We start from the raw sequence: 25,913 nt of genomic DNA, 5'->3' as shown, positions 1-25,913 counted from the left end.
GAAGGGGAAGTCAAACAGTGGTCAGCTATCTTGGCCAGCAGTAATGCTTGTAGTTACAAAATAATTTATTCAAACAAAAAGTCAGGATGAGGATTTTGTAAGAGGCAGATAACTGATGAGTTTTTATTGCTCCACATTCATCAACTGGACATGCCGTTTGAAGTGGATCATGAATAATTCAAAGACCACAAGATATGACAGACATTCAAAACCTCACCCTGCCCCATTCAAATTTTGGTCACTGTGTTCTTAAACACAATTAATTACTCATTAATATTAACATTTCCTCTGCAAGAGGAGCTTAGTGTTCATTAACATGATCTGTATGATCTGAGAGGGGGGACATAGTAAGGAGTACATGTAGATGATATATAAGGAAGTGTAACCTAGAAGAGCTCCGACCAACCAGGACTCTGAAGGGAGAAGTAGGACTAACCTTAGAGTATAAACGTTTGTTCTTGCTTCTGTATTAGTCTGTGAATTCACATGGAGTTTTCATACTCTTTTCTTCAGAAATGTATTGAAAGTGAAAATTGTTTCACTTATCCTGAGTCTTTTTATTTACTGCATTCTTTTTGAGGTTTAGAGTATTGTTTCTAATATATTGTTCAGTTTTTTGGCTTTGGGATGAGAATTCCCAAACTCTACTATGCCTCAATGCAGGTGTTTGTTTATTCTTCCCATTTCTAGGTGAAAGGTCTTCAATTATAGAGTTGAAAATAGGCAGCTTCATTGCTCTTTTCCTGAGACTGTACATTCTCATTCTCTGCTTTCCCAAGTTGGGATTCTCACTTAAAGCTTAAGTTCAGATAGTTTTATGCTTCTGCAATTTCCAGTTGTCTATCATTGAAATCATAAATGAATCCCAATGAACCTGCTACTTACTGGTAACATAGCCTAATTCTTCTTTAGAGATCTCTGTACCTCCTTCTGAGCTTTATATCCTTTTTTATTTTTCTATAGACTAAGGGAGGGAACAAGCCTTTATTAAGTTACTTTGTGGCAGGCATTATGCTAAGCACTTTCTAAATATTTTATTTTATCTTCATAATTGTGAGATGTTATTATAATATCCCTTTTTTGATGAAAAAAACTTAGGTAGACTGAAGTTAAATGACTTGCTCTGGATCACACCGCTGGTAAGTGTATGAAATTGGATTTGAACTCAGATTTTCCTGGCTCCAGGCCCAGTATTCTATTGTTCTACCTATTTGCCTAAGGGGTAGGACTGAGCTGTGAAACAGCTGAATATCCCCAGCAAAAACAGCTACATTTCATTTGTTGATTAGGTCTTTCCATTTCTAAACCTGATGTGATTCTCCAGTTGGAAAGAGGGGAAGAATCATGGATAGTGAATCTAAAGAGAACTGCAGAGAGATCGATCCCACCACATACCTCTACTGGTAAGTTAAAGAAAACCTGGCAAATGAGATTCACTAGAAGTAACTGATGAGATCTAGATTTGAGGTACCCAAGTCCAAATGAGATCTAGTGGCAGGTTCAGGGTACAGGGAGTCAAATAGAGCTCCCCTGAAACCTCTTTGGATTAGGCACAAGGATTGGGAGTTAAATGAGGTCTAATAGCGGTGCAAGAGTCCCCTGTAAAGGAATTTACAGACTCGAAAACCTAGATTGATGAAAGAGGTTTATTATGGGGATTGGAAGTAAGGTTAAAGTCTAGTTAAGGACATAGGTGTGGGTAAAGAGAAGAGGGCACTGGAAACAGTTTTCCAATGGGCAGAGATCCTTGGCTGGCATGTTTGGAACCTCTGCAAAGAGAGGGTTTTAGTTTGGCTCTTTTATAATGAGTTAGCTAAAGGGGCTCATGGGTGGAGTCCCAAGTTGGCTCCTCAATGGGTTTCAGCGAGGGCTAGAATTTGCTTGGTGGGGGTTGGGAAACCTGAGCAGATCATTAGAATGGAGTCTGGGACAGCCCAAGTTGGCTCAGATCTATGAGGGATGGAAGAGCCTGGGATCTCCTATTGGAATTCAAAGGAGTGCTTTTGGCTAGGATTTGTGAATCAAAGATCCTAGCTTCTTAAATTGATACTGTATCAGCTAGGAGGGTTGGGAATCAGAAAGGAATAAATCAATTTGAAAGGACTAGTTTCTTTCTTTCTTTTTTTTTAAATAACTTTTTATTGATAGAACTCATGCCAGGTTAATTTTTTACAACATTATCCCTTGCATTCACTTCTGTTCCGATTTTTCCCCTCCCTCCCTTCACCCCCTCCCCCAGATGGCAAGCAATCCTTTACATGTTGAATAGGTTACAGTATATCCTAGATACAATATATGTGTGCAGAACCGAACAGTTTTCTTGTTGCACAGGGAGAATTGAATTCAGAAGGTATAAATAATCCGGGAAGAAAAACAAGAATGCAAGCAGTTTATATTCATCTCCCAGTGTTCTTTCTTTGGGTTGTAGCTGCTTCTGCCCATCTTTGATCAATTGAAACTGAATTAGCTCTCTTTATCGAAGAGATCCACTTCCATCAGAATACATCCTCAAACAGTATCATTGTTGAGGTATATAATGATCTCCTGGTTCTGCTCATTTCACTTAGCATCAGTGCATGTAAGTCTCGCCAGTCCTCTCTGTATTCATCCTGCTGGTCATTCCTTACAGAACAATAATATTCCATAATGTTCATATACCACAATTTACTCAACCATTCTCCAATTGATGGGCATCCACTCATTTTCCAGCTTCTAGCCACTACAAACAGGGCTGCCACAAACATTTTGGCCCATACAGGTCCCTTTCCCTTCTTTAGTATCTCTTTGGGATATAATCCCAGTAGAAACACTGCTGGATCAAAGGGTATGCACAGTTTGATAACTTTTTGAGCATAGTTCTAAATTGCTCTCCAGAATGGCTGGATGTGTTCACAATTCCACCAACAATGTATCAGTGAAGGACTAGTTTCTTAAAGGGACTACAACCCTCTTCATAACAACTCAGCAATTCTTTTGGGAAGCTCTCAGAGGCTGGAAGGCATGCTGAAATTATTATTGCTTTGGGCCCACTGGGAGTTTCTTTTTCCTTTTTTAGGGAGGAGGGGATGCCATTATCCCCTTACATTTGATTCTTTTGCCTCTATCTTCATGAAATCCTTTCCTAATTAGGAATTCTTGCTCTTTGAAGGGGCTACTTTTTAAAAAAATTTACCAGAAGTTCTTTTCCTAAGTTACAAGGTATTCTCTAACCATTTAAAAAACTTCCTCTGGTTATATTGCTTTCTTCTGTAGGATAAATTCTCTATGTTTGTATGTATACCAATGCATCCTGTTTCCTATTTTCTTTCCTTTCCCAAAATTGCAGAGCCTGCCAATGCCAGAGATATATAATTAGCATCATTTTTATCTTTAGTATTCTTTAATATAGCAGTTTCCATTCTTCTTACATAATCTAATCCAGTAAGCATGGGTTAATAGGGAACACTTTATGTTTATGTTTTCTCTGTTTTAGATTGGGAAAATAGGCCTGAGACTCAGGATTCAACTCTAAAACACAACAGGTATGAAGAAGTAGAATCACCAGAGATATTAATGGGAAAAACCAGTGGGGACATTCCAGTGGAGCTTGTATTTGGAGGAATTCGTGTACCTGAGAGTAGAAGGGAGAGGCAAAGGGGAGACACTTCAGGGGAAACTTGGAAAAAAACTTTCTCCCAAGAGAAAGGACAAGTTACTATGACTCGCAAGAAAACTTCCAAGAGAGGGAGAGTCCATGCATGCAATGATTGTGGCAAAACTTTCAGTCACCATTCAGCCCTTGTTCGTCATCATATAATTCATATAGGAGAGAAACCTTATGTATGCAATGAGTGTGGAAAAACTTCCAGTCATCACTCAGCCCTTATTAGATATCATATAATTCATACTGGAGAGAAACCCCATGAATGTCACAAATGTGGGAAAGCCTTCTTCATCCGTTCTTCCCTTATTCAACATCAAAAAACTCATACTGGAGACAATCCCTATGAATGTAATAAATGTGGTAAAGCCTTTTTTGGTCTGTCAACCCTTACTCGACATCAGAGGACTCATACTGGAGAAAAGCCCTACCAATGTAATGAATGTGAAAAATACTTCTTTGATGGCTCATGTCTTACACGACATCAGAGAATCCATACTGGAGAGAAGCCCTATGAATGTAGTGTGTGTGGGAATGTCTTCAGTAGCAAGTCATCTATCATCCAACATCAGCGACGTCATGCTGGTGAATAAATGGGGAGATATAACGAATTTGGGGAAATCTTTAGTCAAAGGCTGCCACTTTGTTAAATTCCTAACAATCAAGTTGGAACCAGACATTTCATAAAGTTTTTTAAAAGATTTCCTATATTAAATCTATTGTTTGAACTGCTGCCTCTCTATGATTACTATTCAATTTCTTTTTTGCTACCAAACTCCCCCCATATTTTAAATTTTATTAACATCTATTGTTTTTATACAATCTTCATTTCTGAATACATATATATATATATGTATATATATATATATATATATATATATATATATATATATATATACACACACATATATATACCTCCCTCCTCTCTTGTAACAAAGTATAAAGAGAAAAAGTTAGTTTGGGCAAAATTAACCAACTAAGCCTGATGACAGACAGGTAAATTACATCCATCATCCCCAACCTCTGCAAAGATAGTGTTTGGCGGTGCAAATAAGATTTTCTTAACTCTTCTTCAGGGACATGTTTGGTCATTGTAATTAATATAGTATTCAGTGTTTTTTTTCTATTTTGGTGTCATTATATGTGTGTGTGTATACACATTTATATATATATATATATATATATATATATATATATATGTATATATATATATATATATATATATATTATATATATATATGTGTGTGTGTGTGTGTGTTTCTATTTTTTCCTGCTACTTTGCTTTGTTTTTTCCCTGTCTTTGCATTGCCTCTCTGATTTCTTCATCATCATTTTTTTATAGCTGAGAAACCTTTAAGGTTTTAGAAACTTCTTTTACTCAAATAGCATGGAAAGAACAACGAATATGAAACATTTACCAAAAAAACTCCAAAACCACCCCCCCCAAAAAAAAAAAAAAAAAAAAACCTAAAACTGGCACATTCTTTCCCAGAAGGATAAACAGCCTGGAGATAGAGTAGGACTATAAACAACTGAAGTTTATTGTAGGATAGTGCTTTGGTAGTACCCAATTTTTTAGTTTTGTTTCAATCTGAAATTTAACTTATATAAAGTCTTCATACACTTTTTAACGTGTCTTTCTGATAAAATGTGAGCTCCTTGAGGGCATGTATTTGTCTTAATATTACATTGCCTAACACAGAGTAGATGCTTAATAAGAACTTTGCTGATATTGATTGCTTTTATGGTTGCTTATATCTAGGTTCATTGATTTACCCATTCACCAACCATTTATTAAACAAAACATTGTTAGTTTCCAAAAAAGATAACAAATGAAATTCTTTTAAAATTTTTCATTTATTTATTTAAAGCTTTTTATTTACAAAACATATGCATGGGTAATTTTTCAACATTGAGCCTTGCAAAACCTGTTCCAAATTTTCCCCTCCTTCCTTCCACCCCCTTCCCTAGATGGTAGGTAGTCCAATATATGTTAAATAATTTAAAGTATATGTTAAATCCAATATATGTATACATATTTATACAGTTATCTTGCTGCACAAGAAAAATCAGATCAAGAAGGAAAAGAAGACTTGAGAAAGAAAACAAAATGCAAGCAAACAACAGAAAGAATGAAAATGCTATGTTGTAGTGGATAGAGTACTAGCCCTGAAGTCAGGAGGACCTGAGGTCAAATCTGACCTCAGATACTTAACACTTCCTAGCTAGGTAATCCTGGGCAATTAACCCCAATTGTCTCAGAAAAAAAAATGCTATGTTGTGGTCCACACTCAGTTCCCACAGTCCTCTCTCTGGGTATAGATGGCTCTCTTCATCACTGAACAATTGGAACTGGTTTGAATCATCTCATTGTTTAAGAGAGCCACAATCATCACATAGTCTTGTTGCTGTGTATAATGATCTCCTGGTTCTGCTCATTTCACTTAGCATTAGTTCATGTAAATCTCTCCAGGCCTCTCTGAAATCATCCTGCTGGTCCTTTCTTACAGAACAATAATATTCCATAACATTCATATACCATCATTTATTCAGCCATTCTCCAACTGATGGGCATCCACTCAGTTTCCGGTTTCTTGCCACAAACATTTTTGCACATGCAGGTCCCTTTCCCCTCTTTAAGATCTCTTTGGAATACAAACCCAGTAGTAACACTGCTGAGTCAGAGGGTGTGCACAGTTTGATAACTTTTTGAGCATAGTTCTAAACTGCTCTCCAGAATGGTTGGATCCATTCACAATTCCACCAACAATGTATCAGTGTTCCAGTTTTCTCACATTCCCTGCAACATTCATCATTATTGTTGCCTGTCATCTTAGCCAATCTGATAGATGTGTAGTGGTATCTCAGAGTTGTCTTAATTTGCATTTCTCTGATCAATAATGATTTGAAGCACCTTTTCATATGACTAGAATGAGTTTCAATTTCTTCATCTGAAAATTGTCTGTTCATATCCTTTGACCATTTATCAATTGGTGAATACTTGAATTCTTATAAATTTGAGTCAATTATATATTTTAGAAATGAGGCCTTTATCAGAACCAACAAATGCAATTTAAGATATGGTTCCTTTTGTCATTGAGCTTACACTACAGCAGGAGGTGGTAAGTCGCAAAACATTAATGTTGGGTTTAGAGAGTAACTCCAAAAACATAGTAGACATTGCAAGATGTCTCAAAGGAATTTGTAGGTTTAGAACATTTTCAAATTAAGAGGCAAAGATTTTATTACACTGCTGGCAGCTAATTTCCAAAAAGAAGTGTTAGCCATTAACAAGGGGAAAGATGCCAATGGGGAAGGAGGCAAGTTCTTTATGAACTAGCTATAACAAGGCAGGTAAATGTTCCTCAGGAACTTGCTGCCATAGGGTGAGTAGTTCCTAATGAACCTGTAAAGAAGTGGGCTACAAGTAGATACTTTCATAGGATAAAAATAATCTGGCGGTTGACATCTATAGCTCAGCCTTCTTATTGAATATAATAACTGTGGGATCTTGATAATTTTTGTCAGTGCAAGGAATTCAACAAAAACTCAAAGCAGTAAAGGCTCACTTAAGAATAATAAATCCTGTCAATGAGCTTTTCTGCTTGCCTCCTGGAGTAGCATGGACAGTAATTCTAGCCCTCTCTTCCATTAATTAAATGCTCTTCCCTGTGACGTAACTGGGGTCTTTATTCACCTCTATCACTAATCTACCACATAATAGATTTAGTATGATAGTATGATAGGTAAAAAACCACTTTGAACATTGAAGAAAATATTATTCCTTTGGAGGATTTCTCCTTTTCTTTTGTCAGACTACTTAACAGAGAGCTTGCTATGTTCCCTACCATAAGGATGGGGGTGGCCTCATCCGATAGACAGCTTAAATCTTAAAAACTGGTAAGACTGAGCCATTCACTCTTTTCTGCCATCTTTTTTTTTTTGTTGTTGTTGTTGTTGTTGATTCCTATCTTCTGGTCCAATGTGGGTGCAATGAACTGAGAGGGGAAGAACTTCCCTTTTTCTTGTCTTTCTTTTATCCCAGTTTTGAGAAAAAGGTCTAGTACTGTTTCTGGTGTGTATTGTTTGTTCCCAGTTTCAGTACTGGAGAGGATCACCACTGAACAAGGAGTTTGGGCTATGGTAAAAATGAAGCAAGGATTCCATGCTAGGCTGCTGAAGCTCAGATTACAGAGGATTATGACAACAGGAAGTTTGAAAAATCAGAAAAACTACCAGAAGTCCAAAAACTGGACTATAAGAGTCAGCTCTGAGGATTGACCCACTTGGCCCATCCCAGTAGTGGAATCAACCAGGTAGCTATGACACTGTGTCCTGCCAGCAAGAGAACAAATGGTTATTCCATACCCAAAGATGAATCTGGAAGAAAATCTGTGGAGGGAGAAAAGGATTTTCAGAGCTGTTCTAAGCCTACCCTCCTATCCCTGGGAGGTGGGGATGTTTTGTAGGAATTACTTCCGTGTCTATTCTCCCCAGGGACAGAGTGTGATCCCAGCTGTGAGTTTGTATTTGGTCATTGCTATACTTTCACAGTAAATATCCCTTTATAAAAGCTAAGTGATGTTGATTGATATTGGGAAGTTGTTTCTTTTCATTCAGAATTGGGCTGTGGAAGATGGGGGCTCATGACAAATAGTATCAGAGACTACTTCCCACCTCCTCAGGGTTACACTCCAAACTCCTCAGGTAGAGATGTAATAGCCATGCTCTAAAGGAACCAAACAACTATGAATATCGTGATTTAAGTCTATAGTGTATATCATACCCGATTTGGCAGATGTTTAGTGACAGAAAATTAACCACAACATAAGGAGAGGTCTTTCATGAGAGGATCCTGCTGATGTGCCAAGAAAATGGAGAAGTCAAAGAACAGATTTTAGAGCTGTGGTAAAAGAGAGGTTGTAACACACCTTATTGGGTTGGCCAAACAGACTTAAATTTTCTCTCCTGCCTTTTCTTGATGAAAAGAAAGGAAAAAACCAAAGGAAATGACAACAGAGTTCGTTGAATCCAGCTCCCTGATGTTACTGATATTGACTTAAATGCCTACATAGATCAAAGCTTATGCGTATTTTTGACACTTTTTTTCACGCCAAATTACCCTCTATTACTTACGTTTCTTGAAACCAGATTTCTTATATCCCCAAATGCCTTGGACTTGGTAGGCGATTCATAGATGCTGGATGATAGGTTTATTGTCCCCATTTTTCATGAGGTCATTTGAGAGGTTAAAACTCCAGATTAGCTTTAGAAGATTTAGGTGGGATTCCCATCTCTTTAGCCGCTAGGTACAAACAACAAACAGGTAAAAGGAAGAGACTACAATTCACTTTTGCCCCAGGCCACTCTTCCCGAGGAGCCGGGAAAAAAAAGTTTCACGGACAGAATGCTGAGTTGGTTTCCATGGTAACCGTCGCTCACCTCCAGCGCCGCATCTTTACTTGTTGGGTCGCAGCTGCGCAAGAGCAGTTCCTATGATCCGAGTAAAAGTTCCGAACGGGTCCTGGGGCCGGGGAAGGCAGAGGCATTAGACTTAACGCGAAGGAGCAACCGAACATAGAAATCCTTCCCAATTTCGCATCGCTGGGTCTTTGTGGGAAATGGGAAGATGGGAACTGGAAGTAACTCAGCCGAAGGATTCTGGGAATTGTAGTTCGGGCAGATAAGGGGGAGTGTGTGTGTGAAAGGGGGTCCTTAGAGCCAAAGGCAATTCCGTTTCCGGTCTCACGTAGGTCCTTTTGTTAGTCTGGTCCGGCTCCCGCGTGGGAGGTGAGTTAAATCCGGAGAGTGTGAGAGAGGGTATGTGTCCTCGAAATGGGGGAGGAGAAAGAAAGGGACAGAGATTGGAGGAGGAAGCTCCTGGTTTCCCCTTGTACTGGTGAACCAGAGCTTAATCTCTGGAGCTTTAACTGGAGCCTTTGGCTTCTGATTTAGTGCTTGGGGGAGGGGCTGAGCGTGAGGATGTGCGCACGCGCTATGCACCTCCCTCGTTCCTGGCATGTGCTTGCGCATGTGTTATGTGATTGTCTTAGGGCGGAACTGTTTAGTGTGCTCTTGTACGAAGTTGTGTGGCTGGATTTGAATTAGTTCGACCGCCCCCGCGACTCCCGGGGCCGGTCTGGGAATTTAATGACCCAGGTGGAAAGAGAAAGAGTAATAAGTTTAGAATCAACTAGACTGGGCGGCAAGGTGGTTCAGTGGAGTCTGGAGTCAGGAAGACCTGAGTTCAAATTCAGGCTAATCACTAGCTGTGTAACCCTGGGCAAGTCGCTTACCGCGGTCTGTCACAGTTTTTTCAGTCTGTTAAATGGGGATCAGAGTTGCACTTATCTCTTGGTGCATAGTAAGCTTTGTATAAATGTTACCTGTTATTATACTTGTTAGACACGTATTTAGATCCTACGACTTTGTGATGAGGTTTAGAAATGAGGGTTTCTGGTGGTCAGGGAGTTAAACGATAAGGTCTAGTGTCAGGTTCGGGGTTCAGGGAACCAATGGAGAGATTTGGCTCCCCTGCAGCCCCTTGAGATTCGGTGCAAGGGCAGGGAGTTTTGGGGACTCCCTTCTGGCAGCGAAGAGGTTCTCTGTAAAGAAATCTTTACAGATTTCTGTAATAGATTGATAAAAGAGGTTTATTATGGGGATTGGAAGCATAAAGTCTGGTTAGGGAAATAGGTGAAGATAAAGAGAGTTTGGCACTGGAAAAGATTATTCCTGTGGGCAGATCTATGGAAAATGGAGTTTTGCACTGAAAATGTAGTTCTCAGTGGGCAGAAGGTCCTGCCAGTAAAGGGAGCTGCCACACTCTATCTGCAAAGACCTTAGTTGATGGAAGCTCATTATATTGCTTGTCTTGGTGGAGGTTGGGAAACCCGAGCAGATCATCTGAATGGGGGCTGGGACAACCGGAGCAGATCAGAACCAGCGTGGGCTGGGAGAGCCCAAATTGGCTCAGATCCGTTGGGGGCTGGGACAAGCCCGGATCTCCTCTTGAAATTCAAAGGGGTGCTTTTGACTAGGATTTGTGAATCAAAGCCTGGGAGGGGCTGGAAATAAAGGAATCACAAATCAATAGGAAATATAGTTTCTTAAAGGAACCACAACCCACCTCATTTGGACAGGTCACGAAATCTCTGTAGCATCTCAGTTTCCTTATTTATAAAATATGAGATTTGGCTTGGACTGCTTCTGAGGTCCCTTTCAGCCCAAGATGTAGGATGCTATGATGGCTTGCCAAAAGAAGAGTTTGGAGAGTTTATGTGTCTTGATGTATGAATGCTTGTGCACCTATCTTACAAAACAGTTGTAGAAAAAGTGCCTTTTGTGGTATAAAGTCTACCATTTGGTGGAATCTTAAGGTATGCAAAGTACTTGACCTATAATTTGTTTTGAGCCTCATCCAACTATCATGTGATGCAGATGCTTTGCTTTTATTATCCCCATTTTACAGATGAAACAGTCTGGTTAAATAATTTGCCTTGGCTAGGGTCACACAGATGGTGCTCCAAGAATTTTCAGAGTTGTTGCTAGCCATTGCATGGTTACTTAAGCACTCAAGAATATGACCCACACCATCAGTAAGTGATATACATGTATTTTCCTCAGTTCTATAGATGACATACACATACATAAACATCTCTCTTTCACTTTCTGTCTCTGCTCTTTGGGTAAGATCAAGTAGGACATGTTGAAAGGAAAAGGTACATTTTTAGTAAAAGGGGGGAAAAAATGCCACAACTGTTAAAGGGATCTTTAGCATAGACATTTATTTCAAATTGGGAGAAGACAATTTTCTTTATCAATTACTTAATTAGCACTTGTTAATGTTAAACTCCAATTATATGCCTTATTAGATGAATAAAGAGAAGTGGGTTCCTGAAATTATTCTAGATTGTAAAGAGATTATAGAAAGGGAGATAGTGAATGAAAGAGACAGTATCACAAAGTAGAATCAGCTATCTTCACTCCAGAATTCACTTTTGGCAATAGTAAATGCCTGAGGTGGTATTCAAACTCCTGTTTTCCTAATTCCATGTCCAGAGCATGAGTTAATATTATTATATCATAAGTGTGTTTTTGAATTAACTCTTGTATGCCTGTTTGAAGACAGTTCCTGGTCACTTAATGCTTTCCTTCTCATTTGTGTGTTCCAGGGTCTCTGGGCTACCTCTTCAAGAGCAATGGATAACATTGACGGATAACTTTAGTCGACATTGTCCTGTCATGGGCTACTTTCTTAATCCTCCTGGTAGCTTTTAGTAACAACTAGGGAGACCAGTTTGGGGATTCCACAAGGTTGACTAACTGCAGGAAAGAAATGTGAACTTCAGGAGAAAAAAAAGCCTAACTGAAGAAATTGCCTGAAACTACCAAATCCCCACATGGACAAATTGGAAATTTAAGAGTGAAAGTAGAAGATAACCTTCACAATCATAATTCCTCCTAGGAAGGAGACATACCTGACTTCTAGAAACAGCAAGTTTGGCACTAGAGAAGGTTTTTTTTTTTTTTTTTTTTTTTTTTTTTTTTAATTACATCTAGGAGATCAGGACTTGAATGAAATTAAGCCAAGGCAGCAAGAAAGGGTGACCATGGAAAAATTACCTCAAACTCTTGGAGAGAGAGGTAAGAATTGAAGGATGGGGTTGAGTAGAGCAAGGTTTATCTTGAGTATGGAAAGTAGAAAACACTTCACGGAAGCTATTGGGTATTGTAAATTAAAGACTCGGAAACTTGGTAAGTAGTATGTTAGGGATTTCCAGTGATTTTCACTTTTCCAGTTTAGTTTTTTACCTTTTTTATTAACATACCATGTTGTACTCTCCTAAGTGCAAGGATGAAGATTATAGTTCATTGGTTAGTTACACTTATAGTAGGGTTTGGAAGTCAAGGATACTTAAGTCAGTATCCTTTTTATTCCAGTAGGGAATTAGTGATTCTCTGTTTTAGGATAAAATACAAATACCTCTACTTGGTTAGTGTGTCTCTAGCCTCTATTTTCCAAACTCTCTTTATGCACACAGACTTCATGCTAGCCTATATTCATTTTCAGGAGACCTTGAGAAATGGTTTAGAACAGCCTCATCTCTCTCTTTCAAGGCTTCTCTTCCCCTTTCCCTGATACTTTGCTTGAACTCATCCTTCAATGACTAACATTCTCCTATTTCTTAAACTCTCTCCATTACAGTGATACAGATGTTGAATCTCAGCTAGGTTCTGACCGAAGCAAGACAATCCTTCAACTTTCTGTAATTGATTGTTTATCCATTTCTATGCAGCATCTACTCAAAACCTTTTAAGTTGCCCAGTGTATCACCTCCCTCTGCCTTCTCAGCTGAGAGCATTATTTTAGACTTCACTGAAAAAAAGTTCATTTGATAAGAGCTCCCTCTTCTCTTTCTCTTTTGTATCCATCCATCATACATCTTCTACTTTTCATTCCAATCTCTAATGAATCAGTGGTCCTTCTCATTATCAAGGTCAGCTCCTTTATGTATACTCTTCATTCTTTTCTCTTTCACTGTCTCTACCAGTTTGTCTGTCCCCATTATTACACAGAATTTGGAATCACAAAATTTAAGTATTGGAATCACAAAATTACTTTAGTGGTCATTTATCCTAACTTTGTGCACAAAAGGAATCCTCTCCATACCATATCTTACAAAAGATTGTCCAACTTCTTTCTAATCTTCGGTCTAGTTCTTAGTCTCTTTTTAATCTTTTTTTTAATATATACTGGCTCCTTTCTTGATACCTACAAATATCCATATGTCTCTTTCATTCTCAAAAGATACTTCATCCTACAGTTATCCTTTATCTTTCCCTCCCGTCTCAGCTAAACCTGAAAAAGAGAACACTATGTGGTACCTTGCTTCCTCTGACCTCTCTTAATTAACCCTCTGCAATAGTTTCTAATCTAGGTGTCATCTGAAAATACTCTCTCCAAAGTTACCAATGATCTTTTAGTTGGTTTTTGCTTAATCCTTAACCTTGAACTTTTTTGAACAGTTTTTCACAGTTGTTCACTTTCTCCTGGATGGTCTCTCCAGATTTTTATAACACTGCACTCTGGGTGGTTCTCCTCCTACCTACCTGATTGTCTCTTATTCTCTTTTACTGCTTTATCCTCTGTAGCACACCCCTTGAGTCATGGGGTCTTTTTCCTCTATACTATCTCATCTGGTGATCTCGTCAAGTCCCATGGGTTCACTGCTCATCTTTATGTCGATGACTGCCAGATCAATATATCTAGGCCTAATCTCCTGAGAGCCAATCCCATATCTCCAACTACCTTTTAAATATCTTGAACTGTGTGTCTCACGGGCATCTCAAATTCCACATATTCAAATGAAACCTGCCCCTTTTGCACTTCCCAGTCACTGCCATTATCCTTCTATTTATAAACCCAGATTCGCAACCTGTATGTCATCCTCAATGCCTCACTCACCCTACATGTAAAATCCTTTGCCAGATCTTTTTGTTAATACCTTTGTGGCATCTCTTGTCTGTTTTCTGTACTCACACAGCTATCACCCTAGTTCTTAAAGTATAAGTCTGACCATATTACACATGCCACCTTCTCCCCTCATTGAACTCTATTGGATCCCTATTATCTGTAAAATCAAATAGAAAATTATTTGGTTTGACAATTAAAGTTTTTCACAAATGGGTCTCTTTCTGACTTCCAGTCTTACTTGGTTTGGCTCCCCTCTAGTATTTCACAGTTCAGTTATACTAGAGTACTTCTCTTTTCCATAATATTCCATCTCCTGTCTTTCTGCCTATACGCTGGATGGACCCCATGCCCATAACATTTTTTTTTTTTTTCTTTTTCTCACATCTGCCTCTTATTGCTGGCTTTCTTCAAGTCAGCTCAGATGTTATCTTCTGCAGTAGGCTTTTGTCAGTTTAATTAGCTGCCTGAGCCCTTTCTCTTAGATAACCTCTATCTATTCTCTATGAATCTTGTATCTGTTTATTTACTTCTCTTGCAGCTCTTAGAATGTGAGCTCCTTTTTTTTTTTTTATTACTGCCCTCCCCTCCAGTTCTTACCACAGGACCAGCACATAGTAAGTGTTTAACAAATGCTTGTTGACTGACTGACCTCTTAGAACTCTTTTCTTCCTTTAAAGTTCATTGCATATATTTCATCTTATGGGAAGTCTTTTAAAAATTTCGGAATTTTATTGTTGGAAGGAAACTTGGCTATCTAGACCAAGCCACACCCAAAGGAATCCTGACCATAATTTTGTACTTGAAAAATGGCCATTTAGCCTCCCCTTGAAGAAAACTACTGAAGGAAACTACAATTATTCCTATAGCAGCTCATTCTGATTCCCCCAGATTTTAATGTTCTCTCCTCAGATTTTCTTATATTTAGTCATCTGTGTACATATTATATCCTTCAGTGGAATATGATCATCCAGAAGGCTGAGATTGCTATTTTTGCCTTTGCAATGCCTTACATATTGTAGGTTTTTAATAAATGTTTGTTGAATTAAATTTTTACTTGTCAAATTACTCTTGTATTTTGTTCTTATCTTACCCTTATAGAAATTCATTGAGGTCCATTGGACATCTATCGTTTCCACTTTACATGTTAGGAAATAGGTTTGAATAGATGAAAGTCATTGCAGATACTACAATAAATATCCCTTGAGTGGTAGCACTACCAACATTATGTCTATATCTCAAAGAAATCAAAGAAAGAAGAAAATCCATATGCACAAAAATAAATATAGCAACTTTTCTTGTTGTTGTTGTTTTAGCAAAGAACTAGAATCTAAGGATTTGTCCATTATTGGGGAAATGACAAATTATGGTGTATGAATGTAGCAATATTATATTAAAAAATGATGAAAGGGACTATTTCAGAGAAACCTGGGAAGAGAACAGGACCAGAATCAGGAGAAAAATTATAATACTATAAGTAAAAACATCTTTGATAAACTTAACTCTCATCAGTGAAAGGAATAGCCATGTTTCTAGAGGAGTCATAATGAAGTATGCTACTTACTTGCTGATACAAGTGATGGACCCAAGATATAAAATAAGACATATATTTTCAGACACTTTCAACACTACATGGATATTTGTTTTACCTAACTGCATAGTTGTTGAAATGGCTTATTTTTTTCTTCCCATTTTTGGTATATATGGGTAGTGTAGTGTAGTGTAGTGAAGAAAAAAAATGGGTTCTTGAAGTGTCTTTAACAATGTACAGAAGAAAACAAAAAGGCCAGAAAGAATCAGACAAATAGAGCACTTCTAAAATTATGTGTTGATTATATATATTTGAAAAGAAAAGCAAACCATAAAACAAATTGACATCCAGTTTCACATTTTTTTTACTGTATATATAAGGAAATGCTGCTTTTATTTTAGGTTTTAACCTCAGAATTAAAAAAAAAAGGTTTTTTGTTTTTTTGTTTTTTTTTTTTTAAGATTTCATCATTTGTTAATGATAGTCTAGACTGGAATTCATGGTTTTTTAAACTATTTTTAATAGAACATAATTTTATTTCTATAATCTGCTCTGTCTAGAAAGGCATTTTCTTAAGAGTTTCACAAAGTAATTCTTTGCATATCAATATCCAAGTTCCAGAAAACCATAAGTATGTTTTCCTTCCTTAAGAAGCTTAGTTGAAGGATATCATACGTATATCATACAGTAGACAGGAGTTAGAAATGTGACTTTACAACATAGGTCTTGATTCCTAGACCAGGACTGAGTTGTCTTAAAGGAAAAAAAGGTTTGGTTGATGATTTTTCTGAATAGAACCTTTCCACCATCACATCTATACCATTGGAATCAAACCCTCTTTTGTTAGAAAGAAAAACAGTTAAGAAAAAATAACAGATACATAAAATAATGATACAGGGACCATGTCTAGTTAGGAGAAAAGGAACTGCCTCAATTTAGAGGATTCCCAGGGACAAACCTAGACCTCTTTGGATATTAGTGTCCTCTAAGGAGTTTGTATTAGGATGATTTTTGATGGCCCTTCTGGAATTAATGTTCTGCCCCTCTCAGCTGTTGAAAGAAAGTATGTTTTGTAATCAATTCTTTTGGACCAAGATTGATTATTAAAATCGACTAGAGTTTGTGTTCTTTTCATTACATTATTTTAGTTATAACCTATCTCATTCTCCTTCTTTCACTCTGTCCTAATTTTACTTTTACTATGAGGATAAGGAAAGAATCAGAATTAAGTTCCCTTTAGTCAGCATTCATGGTCTCTGATCCTAGGAAATGGTGGGATTGGTTCTTTGGCTTCTATGTGACTTCCCTCTTTAAGCGTATGGGAGTGAATCAGTTAGCATTTTTAAAAAGCTATGAATATATGAGTATTACACTTATGATTCCTAAGTGTGTTAAGGATACAAAAACAAAAAGAAAAAGAGAAAAGTTTACTCTCAAGAAACTTAAATTTTGCTAGGAGATGCAATGTGTGAACACGTGTGTGTATGTGTGTGTGTGTGTGTGTGTGTGTGTGTGTGTGGGAGAGGGTACAAATTTGAGGAGGGAAGCAGAGAACACTAATTCCCAAAGTGAACAAAAGATTTCTTCTAGGAGATGACTTATGAAGTGAGTTTTGAAGGAAGCTAAGACCTTTGAGGAGGGAAATCCTATGTATGAACATGAAGGTGACATGGAATGCTGATTTCTGAAAACAGCCAACAGCTGAAATATAAACTCTAAGAAGGAAAGTGTTTCTATATAAAAGATCTTGAAGGGGAGGTTCGAGCCACATTATGAAGGGCTCTAAATCCCAAACTTAAGCGTGGGTATTCCAGTGTATAGGCAGTTGGGAGCTATTGATTTTTTCTTGAGCAGCGGAATGATGTGATCAGACCTGTGCTTAAGGATTTTTTTTTTTTTTTTTGGTGGGGGGCATCTGTGTGGAAGTTGGAACCACCTCTAGGTAAAGAGACTAGAGCAAGGAGAACAACTAGGAGACTATTGTAGTACATCAGAAATGACTTCTATTACCCATGGTGCTTTCCAACTTAACCTTGGAGCTATTAAAAGTTTTTTCTTTTTTTTTCTTTAGCTTTGCCTTCTCAAGATTTTGCCCTTTCCCAAAAGAAGAACTCAGGGGAGGATAGAATGACTGCTGTAGTCCTGACAACCAAGCCTCAGGTGATTTATGATTTCTCTTCTTTCCTGAAATGCTTTATTTGTTTGAAGAATGGATACATTTTCTTCCCTTGCCTGGCACATCTCAGAGCCCTAATCAAAGAGCCTGGTGGTAGAAAATGTATTCTGTACTTGAATAGTGGTTCTGCTTTCTTCCTTTAGTGTTTCCCTAACCAGCATACACTCATTCTTACTTCCATAAAGCCATCTAGAATTCTGTGCCCTGCACCAGATTTCAAATAATACTTCTGTGTGTATCTTGCATTTCAACTTTTATCTCCCCCTTACTTCCCAACTCCCTCTAGAAGAATGTTACCTGTTTGAGAGCAGGAATGGTTTCATTTTGTCTTTGTATTCCCCACACACTTCTGATTCTCTCCAGGGTCAAACTTAATTCCTTTTACAAGGGCTTCTTAAACTTTTTCTACTCATGATCCCTTTTTGCCTGATAAATTTTTATGTCACCCTGGGTATTTGGCTCCATAAAATAGACATATAAACTAAATATTTACTGATGATAAATCAAAATTTTGTGATCCCTACATTCAGTTACAAATCCCTATATGGAGTTGAGACTCACAGTTTAAAAAGCTGGGCCTTAGTAGAATACACATTCATTCATTAGCTGTTGAGTTGAATCAGGCAGGTTGCAGTGTTTCATTCCCACATGTTTTACAGGTCTATTTAGGTTATGAGAAAGAGAACATAAAGGACTGGTTTTGGACTTAGGAGGACTTGAATCATCCCTCTGGTAAAATAATAGATAAGGCATTCAGCCTTTTAGTCGCTTGGGCAATTTTTTTAGAATTTCTGTATCAGTGGAGGGAATTTCTATACTGAGGGTTCTGTATTCCATCAAAATGGCATGTCTGAATTCCCCACCCCTGTGACTTTTATAAAAATTTTAATGTAAAGTGAAGATACTATCCATGATTATACATTAAGAGTTATCGTCTTCAGTAGACATTTGCTTCTCCATATCCATGATTACACATTAAGAGTTATCGTCTTCAGTAGACATTTGCTTCTCCATATATAGGACAATGCTAGATGCTGAGAATATGAAGTAATATGTGATCGCTTTTTATGATGAAAGGGTGCTGATTTAATTCTCGTCATATAGAAACTTTGCCATCTTTTAGAAGCACAAGGAATAAAAAATTGTCTCATAGATGATAAATTTTTTATATCAAATTAAGTATATTTGAAACCATGTTTTCTTTTTTTGTAGTCCTGCTCTACCCAAACATAAATTCTAATGTGTGACCAAATCCCAGAAATCATTTGACCTAATTAAGCTTAGTGGGGAAGTAAATATCATCCATTTCCAACTAATTTTGTAGCATCTAGGATATTACAAATCCTTCAGAATGTTCTTAGTTGGCAGTTCCTTCTTTAATGTGATCACCTAAGTGTCATCCAAACATATACAAAGTATAACTTTTGTCTTTTCAAATACTACTTAAAGGATATTGAAATCCTTTCAGATCCACAATTTTTAGTTATTTTGAAAATAATCTTTTAATAATTAGTAAGATGATACTTATTATTAGTAAGAATTACCAATCAGTTCTTACCTGCTTTATAAGATAATATCAATTTCTGAACATTCATAATTATACAAGCTCTCTGCACAAATCTTATAATTTATGTTTCCAGAATGCTTCTTTAAAAGTCTCTGAATTAAAAAAAAAAATTATTTGCATTTTTTTTCTCAAGACCTTATCACAACCCCCAAATCTCAGTTTCTAAGTAACCTACCATGCAGTAGCTATGTTTTGCTTGACTTAGAAGTATGAGAGATTGACCTAAAATGTGAGCCTATATTCTTTATAAGATATATTATGCATTCTAAATGCTTTGCTAGAGAGAGTGCCATATCTCCAAAACAAAACAGTTTTATGCCCAATACAGTATTATTTGCATAATGCATATTTTGATCCCAGATTTAATCACACTTAAGATTGATGATGACAAGACAATGAGCTGTTATTTAAGCATTTCTGTGTGCCATGCACTATGCTAAGTATAGGGAATACAAAGAAAAGCAAAAACACAGCCCCTATCTTCAAGGACCTCAAATTCTAACAGAGGAGAAAACATGGAAATAGCAGTGTTTACAAAATATATGCAGAATAAATTGGACATAATCTCTGAGAAAAGGTACAGGGAAAAGGTAAAGAGGGTGAGCTATGGGACTGGGGAAAGAACTGTTTATTTTACGTATTTATCTAGCATGTTATTTGTAGTGATTATCTTCCCTTGTGTAACAAGTATTTTTCATGAGTTAAAAGATATGTATTTTTTAAAATGCTGCAGTTGCAGTGCTGGGGTCCATTTTGCTAGGACTAGAAAACACCTTTGAGACCTTCTAGTTTCAAGTTCTGACACTGTGATACTTGTGTGTTGGGAGTGGTACTTTTCCTAGTTATAAAAGGGACCAACCCTGCATCTTTGCTTTTTAAAATAGTAATATAAAAAAAAATTAACATTATTTAAGGTATACTTCATTATGCTTCCTTGCTTTATACAATTCTGCCTCATGGAATCTATAAGCAGTTTTTTGCAAATTACAAATTCTTGATAAAGACTTATTTGCTCTTATAGAAAAGTCTGAGAATTTTAATGTTAATCAATGGATTTCACTAGAACAGGGATTTTAAGAGAAAGATGATAGGAATATTCTAGCTTCCAAATATGCTCAACTATCTTGGAGTTAGGATTAACACTTGGGTACAAAATAAGGCCTTCATTTCAAATCTGTGCTTTTTATACTCTGCATACCCAAGTAGTCTGCCATGAGTCACTGAGTTTGGACTCACTTCTATAGATCTAGGTATCTCAATACTTAAATGATAGGATTGAGCTCAGGAAAAAATGAGTTTAGGAAACCACTACTTATAAGAGACCACTTGATATAGGATTGCAAATTTAATAATTTATTGTAAGAATAAAAATGGTCAGCATATACCTTGTAATGATAATGATCCCTTGTCTCCGCTTTAGTGAATCTGTGACATTGATGTATGCACTCCTATCCTAGTGTATACCTTAATCCATCCAGGCCTTCTTGTCCTGTGTGCTTCTTGTTCCTGACTTTTGTGAAATCTTCCATGTAGGACTTGGCTAACATATTAGAGGCCTTTTTAAAGTCTTAGGACCCCACAGAACACTGGATTTTCCCCACATATTTAACAAATTATTTTAGGTTATGAGTGACTGTGTGGTTTGGTGCATAAAGGGCTGTTTTAGAGTTAGGAAGAAATCATGTCTATGCCGCCTAATGTGACCATGGGCAAGAGGCAATTATTTTCTTAGTCACTCAGGCTAGAATTTCTGTATCAGTGGAGTGAATTTCAGGGGGTCCATAAGATCAAAATTATTTTTATAACAATATTAAGAGATGATTTTCCTGTTAAAATATTCTTTTTCAACTATATATCTGTGTGAAGTTGGATAGCCTTCATTTATTTCAACTAGAACGACATTGTAAAAGACAATGCAAAAACAGATATGAGAATCCAGCTATCTTCTGTTGATATTAAGATTTGCAGAAATATATAAAGCACTTCTCGTTGATTTTTTAAAAAGACAGGTAATTTTGTATATTAGTATTTGAGTTAATATCTATGTTAACATTTATCAGCTTTAATTTTTGGTTTGGAAAATGTTGATAAAAGCTCTTTGAGGTCCTTAGTAATTTTTAAGAGTATAAGGGGGTTCTGATATCAAATAGTGTGAGAACGATTGCTCTAGGTGTTAACCTTTTTGTTGTCACTAGAAAAACATCTGCATTGTACCTTTGTTCTGTTTTGTTCTCTTTGCATGAACAAATCATCTTTTTTTCATTCATATATTTGCCTGACTTTGTCCTTTACTCAACTTCTTGCCTTCAGGTCATTATTTGCAAGATACTGCAGCTTGCTTCAGAGCCATCCTTTGAAAGCTACCATATATCTTTCTATTATCCTTTCTGTCATCCAGAATTAATTGTTTGAAATCACAGTGATCTAGAATTTACATACTAGCATGTTAGAGAGAATATTGATATTAAGATCAGTTTGTGTATCAGAGCAACTTGGGCTCATTGAAAGTGTCATGTAACTTTCCATAAGCATTTCCTTTTTCCTCTTCAGCTTTGGACCCAAACCATTGTCTAGTACTTGTGCAAGATAATATATACTGATGAGCTAATAGCTCTTAAGACTGCCTAGTCAGCTATTCAGGTTACCATTGAGACCATGTGCATCATTAAATTTTTCTTTTTTTGTTTTTTGTTTTGTTATTTTATAACTTTTTGACAACATATGCATGGGTGATTTTTTACAACATTATCTCTTGCACTCACTTCTGTTCCGATTTTTCCCTTCCCTCCCTCCACCTCCGCCCCTAGATGGCAGGAAGTCTTATACATGTTACATATGTTATAGTATATCTTAGATACAATATATGTGTGTAGAACTGTACAGTTCTCTTCTTACATAAGAATTGGATTCAAAAGGTAAAAATAACCTGGGAAGAAAAACAAAAATGCAAGTAGTCCACTTTCATTCCCCAGTGTTCCTTCTTTGGGTGTAGCTAATTCTGTCCATCATTGCTCAATTGGAACTGAATTAGATCTTCTCTTTGTCGAAGATATCCACTTCCATCAGAATACATCCTCATACAGTATCATTGTTGACGTGTATAATGATCTCCTGGTTCTGCTCATTTCACTCAGCATCAGTAAGCTTTTCTTTTGAGTGATTATTTATAATATTTTCAACATCAGAATTTTTCTTCTATTTGGACTCTTAACAGTATATCCTCTCTAATAAAGGCAATATAAATACATGCATATCTCTCTGTTTTATGCTTTGCTTTATGTTATCCTTGTGGCTTCTCCATCAAGGAATTTTAAATGCTTTTTTACATGTGAATGAGAAATACTTTGTTGGGAACTGTATTTGCTCTACTGAGTCAAATGCTTTTTTGTAAAACAGCAGAGTAGGGTCTCATTCTCATACCTTTCAGTTATTTAGCTAATGATCCAGTCTGCAAAAATTTGCTTGTACCTTTGTTTTCATCACAGAACTCTTGGTACATGTGTGGACTGTTCCTAAAGATGTTTTTAGAGATGGAAAATGTTTATAAAAGAAAAAAAAATTATAGACTACACAGGCAACAAGAAACGGACTATAGTAAAAACTTTTCTAACATGAAGTTCTGACTTTAGGTGTATTAATTTTCTTTTTTTTTTTCTATCACATGTCTCACTCTTAAATCTCAATATATTTACTTGTGCTTTTCTCAAACCATCCATGCTTTCTTGATAACACCTTCCAGCCAAATTCTGATCCCACTTTCTAAAAGACTTCTTTCATGACCATTGTATTTAGATGTCTTTAGAATCTCTATAGCATTTTTGTCTATATCACACAATTTGGCACTTGATTATCTACGTTATGTTGCTCTGTTCCACACGTATATGTTTAGCCACAACAGGATTATGTGCTTCAGAGTTGGGGACCATGCCTCATATTATAATTGTATCTATCAGACAGTCTTGTATAGTGCTAATTGTGTAATAAATAGGCACTTAGACTTGACTTGCCATATGTAAAACTCTGATAAGGAGCATTTTGTGCTTTGTGTCATCTCTGGTGTTGGTTGCCAACTGCAGTAATGTATTTGATCTTTCAGAAATCATTGACATCGAAGGAATTGGCTGTAAAATTTACCCAGGAGGAGTGGGAACAACTGGACCCTGTTCAAAGAAACCTGTACAGAGATGTAATGTTGGAGAGGTATAGAAACCTGGTCTTGCTGGGTAAGGACAATTACCCCTTGTGAATTTATTCATTGCGCATCCTTATTTCCATAACAGCTGGGCTTAGGATTTAGCTGAATTTTGGCTTGCTTTGGGATTCATGAATCATTTTACGTTTTCTAATAAGATATAGGAAATTTATTGTGCTACCCCTTGGGTTGTAGCATTTTTGTCTTTGCATAGATCTGAAGAAGTAATGAGAGACTTCCATCCTTATAACTGAGAGGCTAAAGGAAACGATTGCTTTCAAAGTGCATAGCAATTCCTCACCTTTTTTGTGAATGGAATACTAAATACCATTCGAAAGTTCTTGCCATTTACCCCATATTATTCCATCATGTTCTCTTTTTCCTGAAAATTAAGTGGTTGTGTTACCTTCAGCGTAAATTTTTTGTCATTATGAACAGGGCTTCCAATTTCTAAGCCTGATGTAATCTCCCAATTGGAACGAGGAAAGGAGCCATGGATACTGGATAGAGAAGATTCAAAAGATACCCACCTAGGTGAGTGTAGGGAATAGGTAAGGGAAGTCATTGGGAATAACAAGCCAACTAATTGCTGGGTATTGTAGCTTTGAAATATTTTGGTAGGAACTCTAATCGGATTCTCCTGTCTGTAGAGAAGTGAAAATTAACATGTAATGAATGTTCTCATATACTTGGCTGAACAATTTCTTCTTCCTTAAACTTCTCATAATACTTTGCCTGGACTTTTCTTCTAAACTTATCACATATTTATGTACATTTCTTCCTATTCATTCCCTCAAGGGAAAGGTCTGCCTGGAACATTGTAGGTATTGCATTGAATTAAATCATTAAATGGCAATTTCCTCTGTCCAATTCAGAGCCTTCTCACTCCTGGCTTAGTTTGCTGCAATAATTCCTAACTGATTTCCCTCTGTATTTATGCTATGTTCATGCTAATCTATGTAAATATTACTTTCCTAATGTTAACTCAATCAGTAGTATAGTCCCTGTTGCTTTTCTTACTTGTTTGATACTCTGCTTTTTATCATGTAGTATTTTCTCAAATCATGATGCCTTCTCCAATGTGATTCTATCCACGTCTTAACATAAGTCTTTATAGAGAGCCTAACCAGTGTGCTGGGAGGGCTTCTGCTTTTACTCTTACTATCTCAGAGGTACTTATTTATCTCTATTTCTTGTTGTTTATTTTATAAAATCTAAAGTCTTCAGTAGTAATTTTCAAGTTATTCCTAGCTAGATGGTGCTGCAAGGGATGGAGTGCTTGGCCTGAATTCGGGAAGACTGAATTTATATCTGGCCTCAGACATTTAGTAGCTGTGTGATTTTCAGCAAGCCACTTAACCTTTATCTGCCTCAGTTTTCTCATCTGTAAAGTAGAGATAATAAAGGCCTTATCTCCCAGCGTTGTGATGAAGATAAATATTTGTAAAGTATCTTGCAAAACCTTTAAGCACTATGTAAACACTATTTTTATAATTGTTGTTGTTTTTACCTGCTTCCTACCTTAAATACTCACCTTTTTTTCCCTCATTGCTATCTGACTTGAAAATCTATTATCTGAGTCTTTAACTATTCTGTCCTCCATAGCAAAAGTCCCTCTTCTTTTCTCCTCTTCTGTTCATCTTCTTATTTTTAAAGATTCAGATTAAGTGCCTGTTCTTTAAATCTTTTTCTCATGTGTTCTAGACTAAATCTCATCTTTCTCAGAATTCCTATTATACTTGTAGTTTGTGCTACAGAATATTTCTCTTGATTATATACTTAGTGGTAATCTTACTGTTTTATGTAGAATTGTGCTAGAACCATGTCATTTTAGAGTTGGAAGGACTTGAGGCAGACACATACTTCTCTAGCATCATACAGTGAGTTAGTAGTCGCACAGGAATTAGTCAGATGTTCTGACTCCTGTCCAGTAGTCTGCTTCTATAATACACATACATTTGTTGTGATAGTCTAATTCTAATACCTGTACTATTAATACCTGTACTATAAGCTGGAGAGAAGGAATTATGTCTTATACTTCTCTTTCCAGTTCTGGGCATATAGATTTTGAATAAGTTATTGATTAATTTGATACTAAGTGATATGAATAACTTTATCTTTGGAACTTTTTTTTTTTTTTTAGCTAGTAGCCCTAGTTTTACCTCACCTTACCTGACAGTTGCTTTTTTGTCAGCTTTATGCATAGCATTTTTGCCATGTACTTGGGAATTATATAAGTAATGGAGGCGCAAATCCCTGTCCTCCAAAACCACTGGTTAGGGAGATAAGACCCATATGCTTAAAACAGTTTAGCAACAATTCAAGTGTACATG

The 25,913-nt window shown here is 36.7% G+C and overlaps 2 protein-coding genes across 2 annotated transcripts in view; both read left to right on the top strand.

The window, feature by feature from the left end:
* The window catches only part of LOC127546503 (zinc finger and BTB domain-containing protein 4-like), a 54,064-nt gene extending 49,692 nt beyond the window's left edge, over positions 1-4,372 (top strand). Inside the window, exons 10-11 of the mRNA XM_051973581.1 lie at positions 1,290-1,403; positions 3,473-4,372. Of these exons, the coding sequence (XP_051829541.1) occupies positions 1,290-1,403; positions 3,473-4,233 (875 nt within the window). The 3' untranslated portion in view covers positions 4,234-4,372. The remainder of the gene's footprint in view (positions 1-1,289; positions 1,404-3,472) is intronic.
* A 1,100-nt stretch (positions 4,373-5,472) lies between these two features.
* Positions 5,473-25,913, top strand: part of ZNF892 (zinc finger protein 892) — a 34,014-nt gene continuing 13,573 nt past the window's right edge. Inside the window, exons 1-5 of the mRNA XM_051975781.1 lie at positions 5,473-9,430; positions 11,815-12,286; positions 17,717-17,805; positions 23,485-23,611; positions 24,019-24,114. Coding sequence (XP_051831741.1) covers positions 12,253-12,286; positions 17,717-17,805; positions 23,485-23,611; positions 24,019-24,114 — 346 coding nt within the window. The 5' untranslated portion in view covers positions 5,473-9,430; positions 11,815-12,252. The remainder of the gene's footprint in view (positions 9,431-11,814; positions 12,287-17,716; positions 17,806-23,484; positions 23,612-24,018; positions 24,115-25,913) is intronic.

Source organism: Antechinus flavipes, chromosome 2 (assembly GCF_016432865.1).
Source record: "Antechinus flavipes isolate AdamAnt ecotype Samford, QLD, Australia chromosome 2, AdamAnt_v2, whole genome shotgun sequence".
Lineage (NCBI taxonomy): Eukaryota > Metazoa > Chordata > Mammalia > Dasyuromorphia > Dasyuridae > Antechinus > Antechinus flavipes.
The sequence above is the reverse complement of the archived record's forward strand: the minus strand, read 5'-3'. Positions and strand labels throughout refer to the sequence as shown.